The sequence below is a fragment of the Ambystoma mexicanum genome, chromosome 3q (assembly GCF_040938575.1).
Source record: "Ambystoma mexicanum isolate Mex_15411 chromosome 3q, UKY_AmexF1_1, whole genome shotgun sequence".
Classification (NCBI taxonomy): Eukaryota; Metazoa; Chordata; class Amphibia; order Caudata; family Ambystomatidae; genus Ambystoma; species Ambystoma mexicanum.
In genome coordinates, this window is record NC_090926.1 from 502,002,621 (window position 1) to 502,017,836 (window position 15,216).

The 15,216-nt window shown below is 44.4% G+C and overlaps 1 protein-coding gene across 1 annotated transcript; it reads right to left on the minus strand.

The window, feature by feature from the left end:
- Nucleotides 1–355: 355 nt before the first annotated feature.
- LOC138447994 (ribonuclease H-like) lies at nt 356–943 on the minus strand. Its single transcript, XM_069604518.1, has one exon. The coding sequence runs from the start codon at nt 941–943 to the stop codon at nt 356–358; it is 588 nt and encodes a 195-aa protein (XP_069460619.1).
- Nucleotides 944–15,216: the final 14,273 nt, after the last annotated feature.

The window sequence follows — 15,216 nt, forward strand, 5'->3', positions numbered from 1 at the left end:
CAATGTGGCTTTCAAGGTTATGGGTGTCTGATACGTGGTGTATATTTAGCTCGCCGTACAATTGGTTATAAAATGTTCAACATGTTCCTGTAGGTTTGGGATGTACCACTCTTCCTGTAAGTCTGCTACAATGTACTTCTTGGTTGTGTAAGTAGGGTAATGCATCTGTTTGAGGTTTCCCTGAGATATTTTCTCTCAATATTAGATCTGTGTGGGACACTGAACATCCTCTCTTTGTTCATAGCTTTTTATTTCTGCTGAGGAGCTTGTGCGTGTAATTCAAAAAGCTGGGGCAGGGGAAGAGTGTTGAAAGAAGCTGTTTTTTCTACCAGTAGTATTGAGAGTTCAGAGTTATTTATGTCACCTGGACTTCTAAATATGCTCTTGCCTTTGCTGCTAAGTCTGCAGAGGCATGAATGTCCTTGTGATCAACTAAATATGCTGCTTCCTTTGCTGCTATGTCTGCTGCATGGTTGTCACATGCAGTTGGGTCTGTGTTGTGTGTTTGAGCTGCATATTTTACTAATGCTACTAATGCATGCTGAGCTAGTGAATCGTTTAACCTGGAGAGTAGCAATGCATGCTGCACTGGTGTGCCATCTGATATTTTTAACCATCTCCTACACCATCCGGATAGACCTGAATGTACTCTGGTTGTGATATATGCTGAATCTGAATAAATGGTAATGGGGCTCCCCTGGGTTAGTTTGAATGCTTTGATGAGGACCACGCGCTTGGCTGCTTGTACATTGTAGTGCAAGGGCAATTTCACTTTTGCTACCACATCATATTCTCCTGATTCAAATCTAACTAGTGCTGCTCCCATGTGCCTGACCCCAGTGTTCTGATCAATCATCACCGAACCATCAATGTAGAAGACCTCCCCTTCTTCAAGTGCATCTTCCCTAATACAGGTTTGTTCATCAGTGGTGTCCTCAAACATGCTTGCTGGATTGACAGTGATGCAAATGGAATTTGGTTGGACACTATGCCTCATACCCTGATGCACGTTGTGTGGGGAGAGTAGTTTTTGATTGTTCTAATATTGAAAAAACGGCACGTTCCACATACAGACTGATTTATGGATTGCAAAAGGAGCTGCTGCCAGAGCTTGCTCACATGAGAAATGCCCCAGCATCACTGGGTCTAAAAGCCCACTGTAATAAGCCAAAGGCATATGTCCAATTGACATTTGTCGAGTGAGGACAGCTGTCATCACTTGGCCATTTGAATGTGAAAACAGGCGGTATCATTGTTTAAATATGGTGTAGCTAAAACTGGTGTATTACTGATTGCATTTTTAAGTTCCTGAAATGAGTGGATCATCTTTTCTGTACACATAATGGGTCCCTTAACTTGCTGTGCTTCCTTAAATCCTTGCATTAGGGGATTGGTGTAAGCACTGTAGTCAAATATCCATGCTCAACAGTAGTTACTGGTTCACTGCTGCTGCCCTTTCTGTCATTATTCTTTTCCCTGCCAATGTTATTTGTCATCGGTACACAACCTCTTGCTGACAGAACTGCAGTGTCTCCTCCTCCACCTTGTATCCCTTTTCTGTCAATAAAGTTAGTAGTTTCACTAAGCCTATTCTGCATTGCTTTCCTTTTGGGCTGAAGACAAGGAGGTCATCCACATACTGAATTACAGTGCTTGGTACTTGTAAATGTCACATGCTGAATGTTCTTCATACTTGTAAATGTCCATTTGCAATACTGTGTGTATTTAAAATACTAGGGTATTCACAATACCTTTGAGGCAAATGAGTATGTTGGACTTTCTGGCACCTATAAGTAAATATGTGAGGGGCTGGTACTCAGGGTGTAATGGAATGGAGAAAAATGCATTCTTCTATATACTACACTGAAATGTGTTACATCTGTGGGATGTTACAAAGGATGGTGACAGTGTTGGGGACCACATGGAATTCTGCTTCTACAATGTTATTCAACGGGTGGAGGTCCTGAACCATTCTCCAAGATGACCCTTTTGCTTTTTTGACAGGATATATAGCCATGTTTCAGGGAGATTCTGGTGGCTGTATTATGCCCTGCTGCCATAAAGCTACAATAGTGTCATAGATATCCTGCTCTGCTTCTTTTAACATGGGATACTGCTTTACTCAGGGCAACACTGCATTTGGTTTTGATGTGATACAAACTGTACTTATGACCTTTAACAGTCCCAGATCATGAGGGCTACTGGTCCACAACCTACTGGGCACCTTCTCTAAAGATTTCTGCATGTGGGATGGCAATGTATTGGTAAGGATCAGGCTGTGAGGTACTTCTCTGTGCTCTACAATTATTTGGCAAAGTATGGGCATTTTAAATATAATTTCTCCCTCACCCTTGGTGTCTTCGAACAGCCGCTCATCAGACACAACCCTTAATTGCTGTGTTAGATCAATGCATAGAACTGTACGCCGCTCAATATGTTTTTTGTCAAAACACAACAGTATTGAAATTCCTGTCCTGGTGATCACTACTTCCAAATATTTTGTGATAATTGTGCCTGGTGCCCTTTCCCTGGGGACAGCAGGTCTGAATAGAAACTTGCAGGTATGCGCCAAATCTTGTCCTTAATCCGTGGCACCCAACCTAACACAATTTTTACCACATAAAGGAACATGTCTCGATGATGTGGTGCGCGTCGCTGTGCGCTGTCACTGCACTGTACTTTTATTAGTGGTAGTGCCCTAGCATGGTACATGCCTTGGGTGGAACATACTATTCCCTCCTCTGTGAACGAGATTTTCATGTTCAATGTACTCATGAGGTCCCTGCCCAAGAGGTTTACTGTCTCAGGATACAGTAGAGGTACTGCTAATTCTTGTGCGCCTGCAGTAATTGGTAAGTCTTCAGTTAAACAAACCGAAACAATAGCACCAGAAAATCCCTGAAAGTCCAATATTTAGTCCGACAAAGGGAATCTCTCTTCCATAATGTAAGACTTAGTAGCCCCTGTCCTGATGTTCAATCTCCTATCTTCACTCTCACTTAGGGTTCTTCATCTGGGTCATCAATTATTGATACTAATGGTCACGTCAGAGATATATGTGGGCTGTCCTATTGTGAGTGACCATTCGTGCCTGGAAGCAGGAACAGATTGCCCCTGAACATGTTCGCCCATGTGCAGTGAGTTATTGTCCCCTCTGGCAAAGCGTTCTTATCCCACAGGTGAGCAGGTGTCTGTTGCATAATTGACTGAATGATATTTGGTGATAGGTATTGAATTGGTGGCTGCTGCCAAATGCCTAGGGTTTAGGTGGCAAAATGGGGCTGCAGTAATTGTGATTAGTGGTAAAAGGTGGGGAGATATCCTAGGAAGTGAGGGTGGTGTGGCATGGTCGGGCTATTTTTGCATTCTCGTGCAAAATTACATAACCTCCTAGAGGAGCAACACTGCTCCCCAAATCTGGCTCCCACTCGCCCTGTCTGAAAACCCCATATTCACCTCTGTCTCTGTTCTTCCCTTCATGGTTCTATGTCCAGGTTGCCATTCCGTGGTGTGTGTTATTATTGCTGCATCCATGCTTATGTTAACCAATTTCTTCTGCACCAGCTTTGCATCCACCATCTGGGTTTGCTCCACCATGTCCTTATCCTTCTTGTGTTTCAGTCTACAGTACGATATGATATGAGATATGATATGATATGATATGAGGCATTTATAATGCGCCTGTACTCCAGTGTTTCTAGGCACAACAAGATAAGGAGGGAGAAACAAAGTGAGGACAAAATAATGATCTTACTAGGCCTTGTGTCATTCAGATTGTGCAAGTGCGGGGAAGATGGAAGGGGAGAAGTGCCACGGGGGTGTGGAAGGGCTAAGTGCAGTTAACTCACAAGTGCAGCCAGCAGGTTGCTCATAAGTACACAGAGAAGGGACTGTAGGGTTGCAGATACAGACCCTTAAGTGCTGGGGAACCCAGAGGCAGTGCGAGGGCAAGTGAACATGCAGGTGCCTGGCCCTGAGTTCAGAGGGTGGTCAGGTGACCAGAGCGCAGAGCAGTCAGGTGCATCAGCATGGGAGAGGAAGAGAGAATGCAGAAGCAAAAAGGAAGGCCTTGAGATGCTTCCAGAACTGGAGGTGGTTCTGCTCAAGTTTGAGAGAAGGAAGGATGCTGTTCCAGAGGGGGGGGCAGATGAGGAGTTAGATCTGCCCCTAAATCATTGCTTGGAGAAGCAGCTGACCCTCGGAGAGTTGTAGGTGGATGAGCAGAGAGCTCGAGAAGGAAGAAGGTTTGGAAGAGAATGTTGGAGGTAGAGTGGTCCCAGGCCCCAGACAGCCTTGTGGGTGATGCAGAGGGTCTTGAAGTTGATCATTGCAGCCACAGGTAGAGAGACAAGAAATTTCAGAGCTGGAGAGATAAGATCCCTGGACTTCAGGCCAAGGACAAGTCTCGCAGTCCTGTTTTGGATAAGTTGTAATGGTCAAAGAGTAGAGGCAAGAAGATTAAGAAAGAGGCAGTCTACCAAGGGCCAGAGCTCTGGAGACAGTGAGCTGCTGGGGGGAAGTGAGAAAAGGAAGAATACTTCTGAGGAGGTGCAGCTGATAGTTTGACTTCTTGGAGACATCAGAAATGTGAGGAGAGAAGGAGAAGGTGGAGTCTAAGATGACACCAAGGTTCTTAACATCACATGAAGCAGCTGGAAGAGGGTCCTGAGTGGGTGGCCAGAGAGAGAGAGGAAAGGAGGGAGAGGGTGTCCCAATGAGGGGGATCTCAGTCTTACTGGCATTAAGGCAGAGATCATTGGCAGCACACCATTCCTGAATTGCAGCCAGCCAGTCTGGTATGAGAGAAGAAGCAGAGGTGGCTGAAGGGAGCCTAAAAGAGAGGCAAGTTTTATCTGCATAACATTGAAAAATGGAGCAGAAAGTAGACTGACACAGTATGCATGCATGTATCATGCTGTATGTCCCAATAAACAAGTCAGAGTAGGCATGTCCTTGCTCAGGGCCAGGCCCACTGCCCAGGCTCCAAAGTTATTTCACAATTTTTTGTATATACATTTGGACACTTTTGAAAAAAATAAAACACACAACAGATTGGCAAAAGCATGCTTTCAGGTCCTCGCACATGTTTTCTGCAATCCCACCCAGCACTATGGGTTGTAGCCGCAAGCAGGTTTTTTTTTCCCATTTAAGCCTATCCCGATTTTTCAAAACTTTACCACATAGCCGGTCCCTGATGGCCATGCCCAATTTAACCCTGTTGCCTACCCCAACAATCTTTCCACTGGCCATGGCCACAGGATATACCTTGGTCACTGTAGCTATATAACTTTTTGTGTACCTACATTATGACACTTTTCAAAAAATAAAACAGACACATTTGCGAAACCATGCTTTCGATTCCTTGCCAATGCTCCTCAAACAAGTTTGCTGTAAATCCGTCCATGTTTTTATTTTTTAAGTGTCAAAACGAAGGTACAAAGAATAGTGATATAACTTAGCCTCCACTTAGCAAAATCCATTCAAGCTTTGCACAAACATTCAGAGTTGGGCCTTTAACATTTTTGAAAACTTGTGTGCAGATTTGTCAAATGGAACGAAGGTTATAAGCCATATAAAAATGTTACAGGACCCCCTTTAACTGTGCCCCCTTTTGGCAAACTGACACCAAACCGTGCAAAAACATTCAAAGTTGGGACTAAAATCTTTTTTCCAAATTTGCACAAAGACTCATCAAATGGCACCAAATGTATAAGCCGTTCAAACATTTTGGGACCCCCGCTCTAATCTTGCCCTTTCTTGGCGAAACGGGACTAAACGTTGCAAAAGAATTCTAAGTTGGGTTAAAATTATTTTGAAAACTTTCATGCAGTTTCATTGAATGGTGCCACAGTTATAAGCCATCCAAAAATTGCTCTTCACCAACCCTGCAGAAAAGAAATATGCATCTATGTCCTCAAACTTTTGTCAAATTTGTGAACATCACAGCAATGTCCTGAACCTCTGAGATGTTTGACGCACCTCATGTTTTTAATTGACCAATCAGCGGGCAGTTGTGATGTTTGCAAACATTTTGCGGCTCCCTGATTGGCCCAGCGGGATCTACGAACGCCGAACCAGGAAGTGAGTCCACAGGCCGCAGGCAGATGTCACCCATTTTGTTAACTTACATTTTGAGCATTTAAAAAAAATCAACTGGACGGATTAACACCACATTTGCAAAAGCACACTTCGAGGAAGAGGAAGACAGCCTAAAGAAACAGCCTTTCAGAGAGCATTGCAGTGGTTGGATTTGGTGTGCCGGTACATGGAGGTGGTTGTGTAGGAGCACTGCCTAGGTAGTCCGCGACTGAGTTGCATCAGTGCATTTCACTTTGGTAGCTTTAGCCTTTGGTACATTCCCAACAGTGGTAAAGAACTGCCACATTCATTATTCTCTGTGGGTGCTACAGGTAGTAGTCACTTCCTCTACCTCATTTAAATGGTCCTCTTCATTGTCTTTTGAAGTATTGCACTTTTTTCGTTGTGTAGGTCTTCCAGCTGGTGGTTGTGGCAGTGGTTCTTGGGGAGGAGGGATGGAAATAGCTGATGCCATTTTTAAGATAAATAGCAATTTTTCTAATATTCTTCCGAGTATGTGCTCTGTGCTAGATTGCGAATGGATAATGAGTATGAATAGGTGTAGGAGCTGTGCCAGGGAAAATGTTTAGCACTAAAGTTGCTAGATGAGCAGAAAAATGCATTTCCGAACTGTTCGTGATGCACGGACCCGTTTGCGAAGTGTGGACGTGTTTGTGAAGTGCAGACGCATTCGCAAGCACGTCATCATGCCGCAAGCGCAAGGTCACGTGACACTGTTCAGAAAGGTCAGCGGTGACATCAGCGGGTGGCAAACATCAGCGAACACAATAACAGTGGAAAAACTTGCAAAAAGTGTTAAAAATGATGCTTGAAGGTGGGGAGTGTTACATTGAACAAACATGTTGCTATATTGGGGTAAGTTTCATATTAGTAAGTTGTAGGAACGTTATGGTTAAGTTGCACTAATAAAAATCTATGAATTTCTCTGAGAAATCTTTGTTAAAAGTCCATTATGGTTACAAGTAAAATTGAAAAACCCCAGAAATTTGACAGATATGGTAAGCTAAGCAACCATAACTCGTGCCACCACTGTGCACTGCTAAGACTAACACACAGGACTTGTAAGATGATATTGCACATGCTATTGAATTCATCCCTGATGACATCACATATCTGTGCCCCTTGTTTTTTTTTTACTGACATGAATAGGCTAGTTTTTGTTTTTACTGACAATGATAATTTCCAAAATGTAAAAGGTGCTATATATCTACACATTAACCTTTTTGTATGTTCTTAAAATACTTTCCTTAGAGTCTAATCTGAGCTCATAGTGCAACTACATGGTCCAGTGGAGGAGGCTGTGGCATTGGCACTAAAGAAAAGAAAGGAAACAGTCAGCATTTTAACGTAATGGCCCTCACAAACGGAAAAACAAAACACACAGTCTAGCAGCCCTGCACAATATAAAACCCTTCCAATGTTAATAGAACGTGAATGCTACCCTCAGAAATCAGAAGAACACAAGACACCGTTCTATACCCTTCGATGATGCCCCATTTGACAGAAAACTCAAGTGAGTTCATTACAGTCTGGGGCCATCATAAGCTGCCCACTATGCACTGCAGCCCCCAGAGGTGATTAACAGGGTATCCCAAATAGACTCTCTCCACTCCCTAACGTTCTGAAATTCACTTACCCTAAGATCCCAGGAATAGGGAAGGGCGATTTAGTATACTACAGCATCACCTTTTCAGACACCTGAGTTAGAATTCACAAAATCATGTAGTTGCAGGCCCATTCTGAGGGCTAGGGACTGCAGCCTTGCTGTCATCACATTGTGCATTTTTTAGTGGTAACAGAAATAGAGAGTCCAAATAGTTGTTGAGAATTCAGCAGGTGTGTTCTAGGAAGGAAACTCTCCTTTTCTTGGCTATATAGTGCTTATGGATCTTTATTTTTCAGGTCAGTGAAGTCTAAATTAAAAGAGAAACATATGTATGAGCATACATTGATTATTTTGCAATTTAGAGATGATCATCATTCTACTTCAAGCTTTGGACTTTGATTAGAAATTGTGTGAATTTGACCAAATCACTTTATATCCCTATCCCTCATATAGTAAACATGTGTAATGTTTCACCCAGGTCACGGAATCAAAACTGCCTTACTTGACCTCAAGAACTGATATTAGAAACTCTGGCAAACCAACCCTACTATTCCTCCTCGACCTCTCGGATGCCTTTGATCTCGTCGACCACAAAACCCTGTGCCAACACTGCTCAACAGCTGCACATTTCTCTCCCACCGCTACAGCATGGATCACCTCATTCCTCCAAGGCAGAGCTATGAGAGTCTGTTCAGACCTAGCCAGAACACACCTCAGCACCATCGTATGTGGTGTCCCCCAGGGCAGCTGTATCTCACTGACCTTGTATAACGTTTTTACCAGGCCATTGTTCAGCATCCCCAACTCATTAGGCATCACATATACACATTATGCCAATGATAGACAGGTCATACTAACACTCTCAGGTGACTACGAGACTGACTCCAGAACTACAGAAACCTAAATGACGTCTACTCCACAATCCAAACTTGGATGGCACAGAACTGGCTCTGTCTAAATGGAGACAAGATGGAATTATGGCTAATTGGATCACCAGAAACACTAATAAAACTTGACAACCAATATGTTGTGGCCCTCATTACGAGTCCGGCGGTAGCTGTGCCATTAAAACCAGCAGGCTGCTATCCAGACTCATGAATGTTTCCTGCGCCTGGCTTCAAGGAAACACTTGGGGATTACGACCCTGGTGTTCCTGGAAGTCAGGCGCCGTAACATTGTTAGACTCTCTCCCAGGCACCGTAACATTGTTAATCCCCATTACTATTTGAGTCCCATAGGACTCAATGGGAATGAGGATGACAGAAGCACTGACACCATTAATAATGCTGCCGGTGCTTCCACAGACTCTGAGTGTGCCGGTCCAGTAACAACGGTGCTGGTAGGCTTACCGGCTCCGTTGTTACCGGACTGGCACACTCATAATGAGGCCCAATGTCTTTACCATAGACAACATACCAATCCCAGTCTCCCAGGCCGTAACAACCTTGGGAGTCTACCTAAACTCCAACCTCCCTATGACAAGGCAAGTAAATACCATCACCTCGTCAGTGGCCTACCACTCCAAACTCCTTACCACATCCAGACCTTTCCTTATAAAGCAAAATTGCCAGACAATAGCCAGAGCTATAATAGGGCCCTGACTCGACTATTGCAACGCCCTCCTGGTAGGGACCTCCACAAACAATATTGAAAAACTACAAATTGTCCAAAATAAGGCACTCTGCACTGCCATTAGTATTCCAAGAAGGGAACACTTCTCAGCTGCCAGAAAACAAGCCCATTGGTTACCTGTCCAAGAACGCGTCATATTGAAAACACTGTCCCTCACCCATAAATGCATCCACCACGCAGCACCTCAATACCTGTCCCAGAGATTCTCCAGACCACTCACAGAAAGACCTATTAGAACCCCATACACTAACCTACTCTCAGTACCTAAGGTCCCTAAAGCAGTGGTGGGGGGCTCCAGCTTCCCATCACTGCAACCCAGTGGAACCCCCTTCCACCCAACCTAAGAGGGATCTCTTCCAACCTAGCCTTCCGTAAAGAAATCAAAACACGACTGTTCATCTGAAATCTCCCAGTAGCGACCCGGAGGACTCTAAATGCGTTGAATTGTCCTTCATGTATCACTGCTTCCTACTCGCAGAACTTTGTCTTCTATATGCTCCAAACATGTAACATACCCTAAACATGCTACGCCTCTTGTAACCAGTAGCAAGGTCGTAAACTGTAGCTAAGCCATTCTCTTGTAACAGCGCCTCGATCCCCCTGGGCTGCCAGTGCGCTTTATAAATGCAAATAAATAATGAAATGTAAATATTCATAACTATGCTATGCTATTTATATGTTTAACATAATTGTCTTCCCCATCCTGATACTTATCAGCAAGCACTTGCCCACTGCACAAACGAAATATTTTCTATGCAAGCTGCATAGCGTGCACTTTGGTACTGCAGAGAGGGCAATAATGCCCCTTCTGTGATAATGCATGCATATCTGTTGCACATTCAGGAGACCGTGTTCCCTTGTTTGTTTGCAAGTACGTCGATTCAAATGAGGGAATCAGATTTGCAGCTCACATGGTTCATGTCCACAAACCATTCTCAAGGGCAATCAGGCTCTATCGGTGTGCTGCACACAGGAGTGCTCTTTTAAAATAGCACTGGGAGAGCCTAGAGTTCTCTGGCTTCCACACACCTGCAGCCAGGCTCGGACAATGGGCCCATGGCCGTACCAAAACCGTGAAATGCTAGTGTGGGCCAGTTCTTTTGGTGCAATTGGGCCACGTTTTTGTCCAATGTGGGTCAGTTTGATGAGTTACTTCACTGTGCGGCAGACCATTGTTGCTGAATACATATTCTTTAAAATGCACAATTTGCCTCATATTTTATCACAAACCTCTGCTCGGGTACTATTAAAACAGTGACACTAAAGACATGAATAGCCATTTGCAACTGTGACACTTTTTCATTGGTCCCCTAGATATAAATGTGTATGGCCCAGTCCGACACTGTCCCCAGCAAGGGGAGTACAACTGGCAACCACCACGTTAGCGTGCAGCAGACCCTTGAGAAGAGAATATGGCTTTCACTCTCTTGAAAGATATTACCATGGATCTATGACATTTTGCATGAGGTTAAAAGGAGACTGTGGCATTTAGGCATTTAGCACATGGTTCACCATTCCAAAGCACTGTGTCTTTGCTTGAGAGAGGTGTTGTTTTATTTCGATATTGGGGCGCAACACCGAAAGGCACCTGTGGCAGAGGCATTTTTGCAGAGCCTGAAGCAGCTCAGCACTTTGTTTATCTGGCCCCTGGTTTTTGCTTCCTGTTCTGCACCTGGCTCTACACATTATTATACGCTGCACCTCATGTTGGAGAGGCTGCCGGTGCAATAGAGGTTCACTGTAAAGAAGGGGTGTTGCTAAGTCTGGAAAAGACCTGAGGCTACGCTAATGTTGGAACGGTCGGGACTGGGGGCTAGCTAGCCTTTTGGATGTAGCTCCTGAGATTCTATCCGGGGCTACAACAAAAAGACCAGGGGCTATAGCCACCCCCACCCCATCCCTAGCAATGCCTCTGCTGTAAAGCACTTCATTGCTTCTTCGAGCCAGGGCAAAACGATATCCAATAGCTACCACTAAAAGCGATCATCAGCTAACGGAGACAATGATAGAAAAAAAAAAAACGAATGGACCAAAGTAACCAATCTCACCGTTCTATATTGCTCATAGAAACCCCCTGTGCTGGGGAAGCTGGAGCTAATGTGGGCAGAGCTTCCCACAAGCACTGAATGTCCTAGAAGCAATGCTAATCCTCGGATTGATCAGGAACAGCCCACTTCCAACCCAACAGGAAAACAGTGAATACCAGAGCACTGAAGCAAACCCCTTCAGAGCTTGGAAATACCTTAGACGAACCAAGGACACATTTGGGACATTACACACGTGTGATGAAGCGGCCCACCATGTTCCCATTGTAACCGCCATTTCACTGTTGGCTCATTGGCATGATAACACCTGACACCCAAACACATTACTCCAAACAATGGGACTTTTCAACCACATGCTCCCACCCGTAATATTGGATAACTTACATTAAAGCATGTTCAGTGATTGTATACCAATGAATATATTTTAATTAATTTATTGGTGTTTATTAGAGTAACATCTTTAACATGACTCACTTCAAGGTGTTCACATGGTAATACCTCAGGAGTTTTCCCCTCTTGATAACAAGTCTCACATCTGGCTTCCAGATTTCAGAGGTGCCCAGCAAAGACTCACTGCAGGTACATTAGTAAGATCCACCCAACTGAGTGACCATGAAGATCTGACACAATATTTTCCTTAATTGGCGGAATCTTTTTTTTAGCAGGCACGCCCATGCGTGGAGTCAGAAATCCCAAAGCATCAGTTTGCTGTTTTTCAGACCTGTATTATGCTCCTTAAGATTTTGTCAGGGAAGCCGTAGTTTTCTTTGGGCCGAAATAAAGCAGTTTCAACGTTTATTGTGTTTCAAAGATTGTACATGAAGGTATTTGATGATATCAGAAGCATGCAGGTGGATGCAGGAGTAGTTGAAGAATAGAGTATGCCTCAATGCAAATGCAACAGTAAAACTAAAAGCAACTGGTGATTTGTGTAACACAATAGGTGATTCAGATGTGCATAAATTGGGCAGAACAAGCTGTAAAGACCACATACGCTTACAATGCTATAGAATCGGAAAGATACCCAGTTGTGTCTTCGTAAAGCTGGGAGTGAGGCAGTAAATTCATGCACTATCCCCCACATAACATGTTGCGATGTTTGTATGTATTTATGTAATCTTTGTGTTGTCTAACGAGAGGAGACTGAGACCAGAGTGTGTATTGGTTGGTTGGCTCTTATTAAAAGCTATATTTTTCTAAGTTAAGTGAGTTCAATTATTTGTCTGTGATGCAATCAAGCAAGGTGTTTTGAACTTTTCGTTGTGTGACTAGGGATGCCTTCAATGTTACAGTACTCCCATAGCAGTACCTAGTTTCTTCTGATAGATTGCCCAGGAGTGGTGGGAGTGCATCACATGGTTCCTACAGGTATTGTGAAGCAATATACGGTCATGGTTTCTGCATGCCTCTAAAGGGCAGGGACAGGAGACAGCAAGACCATGGCCCTCATCATAAAGTTGGCGGAATTGGTTTACCGGCACCAATAAAGGTGTCGGTGCCAGTAAACCCATTCCGCCCTACCACGAGGTCTCCTCGCGGGACCCGCAATGGGCACCTGGAAAAACCAGGCGTCCATACCAGGTCCCGTGAGGACACCAGGGCGCTAACAACGGGCCCATCATTAACGGGCCCGTTGTTAGCTCCATCCCCATTCCCATTGAGCCCTATGGGGGCTCGAATGGGAATGGGGGTGGACCGGGTCCGGGTTCCTCGGACGGGGAATTACCGGGTCCGCCAAGGTTGCGATGGCCTGGTAAGTCCTCATTCGAGGGACCCGGGCCCGGATTGCGGTAAGGAGGCAACCATGCCGCTACAAGCGGCATGGTTACCTCCAACCTCCTGATGAGGGCTCATGTCTGGATGGATGTGTAAATGAAATCCGAGATTCCTAAAATGAAAGAAGAGTAAGTGTTTGCCAGGAAAATAGCTTGCACATGTTTTAATGTGGAGTCAACCGGCTATTGGGTGGCTCCTGAAAGTTTGAATGGATGAACCTTCCTTATTGATAGCTGAGTTTGTTTCTAATATTCCTAAATAGCATGCAATTTAATTCCATTATTTTCTAATCTTTGTTAAGGTAATGTAGGGCAAATGGTCTTTTATTGCACCCTCAGGACAATCATTTTGGCTTAGATGCAAATGGCTCTGTACGAAAGTCAGGTGGACGTATTCGTCATTGAGCGGTAAGGCAGTTTCCAGAAAAATTTGGTGTTGATAGTTGCAAGCCAGAAGTTCCCATTACCTGCAAGCTGATATGAAAGATGTGTGTTCTTTGTGATGGATATTGGCAGAAGAAGGTTAGCCGTATGGGCAGCCCCCGCATTGTGAAGCATTGATTAAAAGAGTGATTGTTAATAGAAGATAGCTAGGCAATGAGTTTGTTGTATAGACTGCACTTGGTCCGTCTTTTGAAGGAGTGGTTGAAGTTTATAGTTGCATGAGTTTTAGTAAAAAGAGGAGTTAGTCGATGGATGAGAGGAGTGGGTGGAGAAAGAGGGTTTGGGGCATTGTTGCTTCTTGCTCTTAGTTAGATTTCTTCTAGAGATTCAGGAGTGGTTCAATATCATGCAGCCAGGGTCCACAAACCAGCGAGGTATCATACACATACTACTCTAGAGAGGTACTTAAGATTTGCATAGGATTCTCAGAAGATTTTGAATTGAAGGTCCCAAGTAATATTTTACTGAGGTATTATTACTCCAGATAGCTCATTCGATTTGTACATGGGGCCTGATGAAGTGAGTGGTATACCAGTGGCTAAGAAATTGGGCCTGGGCAGCCCAGTAGTAACGTTCTAGATCCGGGAGTGCTAGGCCTCCCTTGGAGACAGGTTGAATGAGCGTCACATAGGCTACTCTCGCGGGTTTGCTGGCCCAGATCAACTCGAGGACCATACTCCGCAAACGATGAAGGAATTTCTACGGTAATAGTAGGGGGATGTTTGTGAATAAGTACAAGAGCTTAGGTAGAATCACCATTTTGACCACTGAGACACATCCCCACACCGTGAGTGGGAGGAGTTTCCATCTATTTATTTTGTCTTGCAGTGTCTCCACTACTTTCCTGTAGTTGTCACGAAATAGATGTTTGGGGACTCTAGACATCAGGATCCCCAGATATCTGACCCCGGTGTGTTCCCATTTGAACCCATGATCGTCTGGAAATACCTTAAAGGTGGGGGTTAGGGGAAAAATGATGGATTTAGTGTGATTCATTTTAAGGCAGGAGAGGGTCAAAAATGTTATAACTTGTGCATGACCGGGTTTAAGATGTCCTCTGGGTTCTGAATGTAGAGAACTACGTCATCAGCATATAGTGACAATATTAATTTGTGTGGGCCAAGGGAGAGACCTCTGTGAATCTGTCGGGCGCAGAGATCAGCTGCAAGGGACTCCATTACCAGAGCGAATAGTCGGGCCAACAATGGGCACCCTGGTCTGGTTCCCCTTTTGGAGGGTTATATCTGATGATCTGGTGTTCTCCAGGATAATACTTGATTGGGGTGACTGTAGAGGAGAGAGACTAGTTTAAGAAAGTGGTCACCGAGGCCCATCCGCCTCAGGACTATAAGAAGAAAGAGCCTTTCAACGGTGTCGAAGGCCTTTTCGGCATCAAGCAGGACTGCGACGGCTTGGGATGATGGGTCTAGTGCCTCAAGCACTCCGAACATGTGCCTGATGCTATATGTTGTGTTGCGGCCGAGTATGAAACCACCCTGATCGGCAAACACTAGTCCAGGCATTAGAGGGAGTAATCTGGTGGTGAGAATCTTTGCGAGAATCTTATTGTATAGGTTGATTAGCAAGATTGGTCTACAAGACGTGCAGTCTTCTG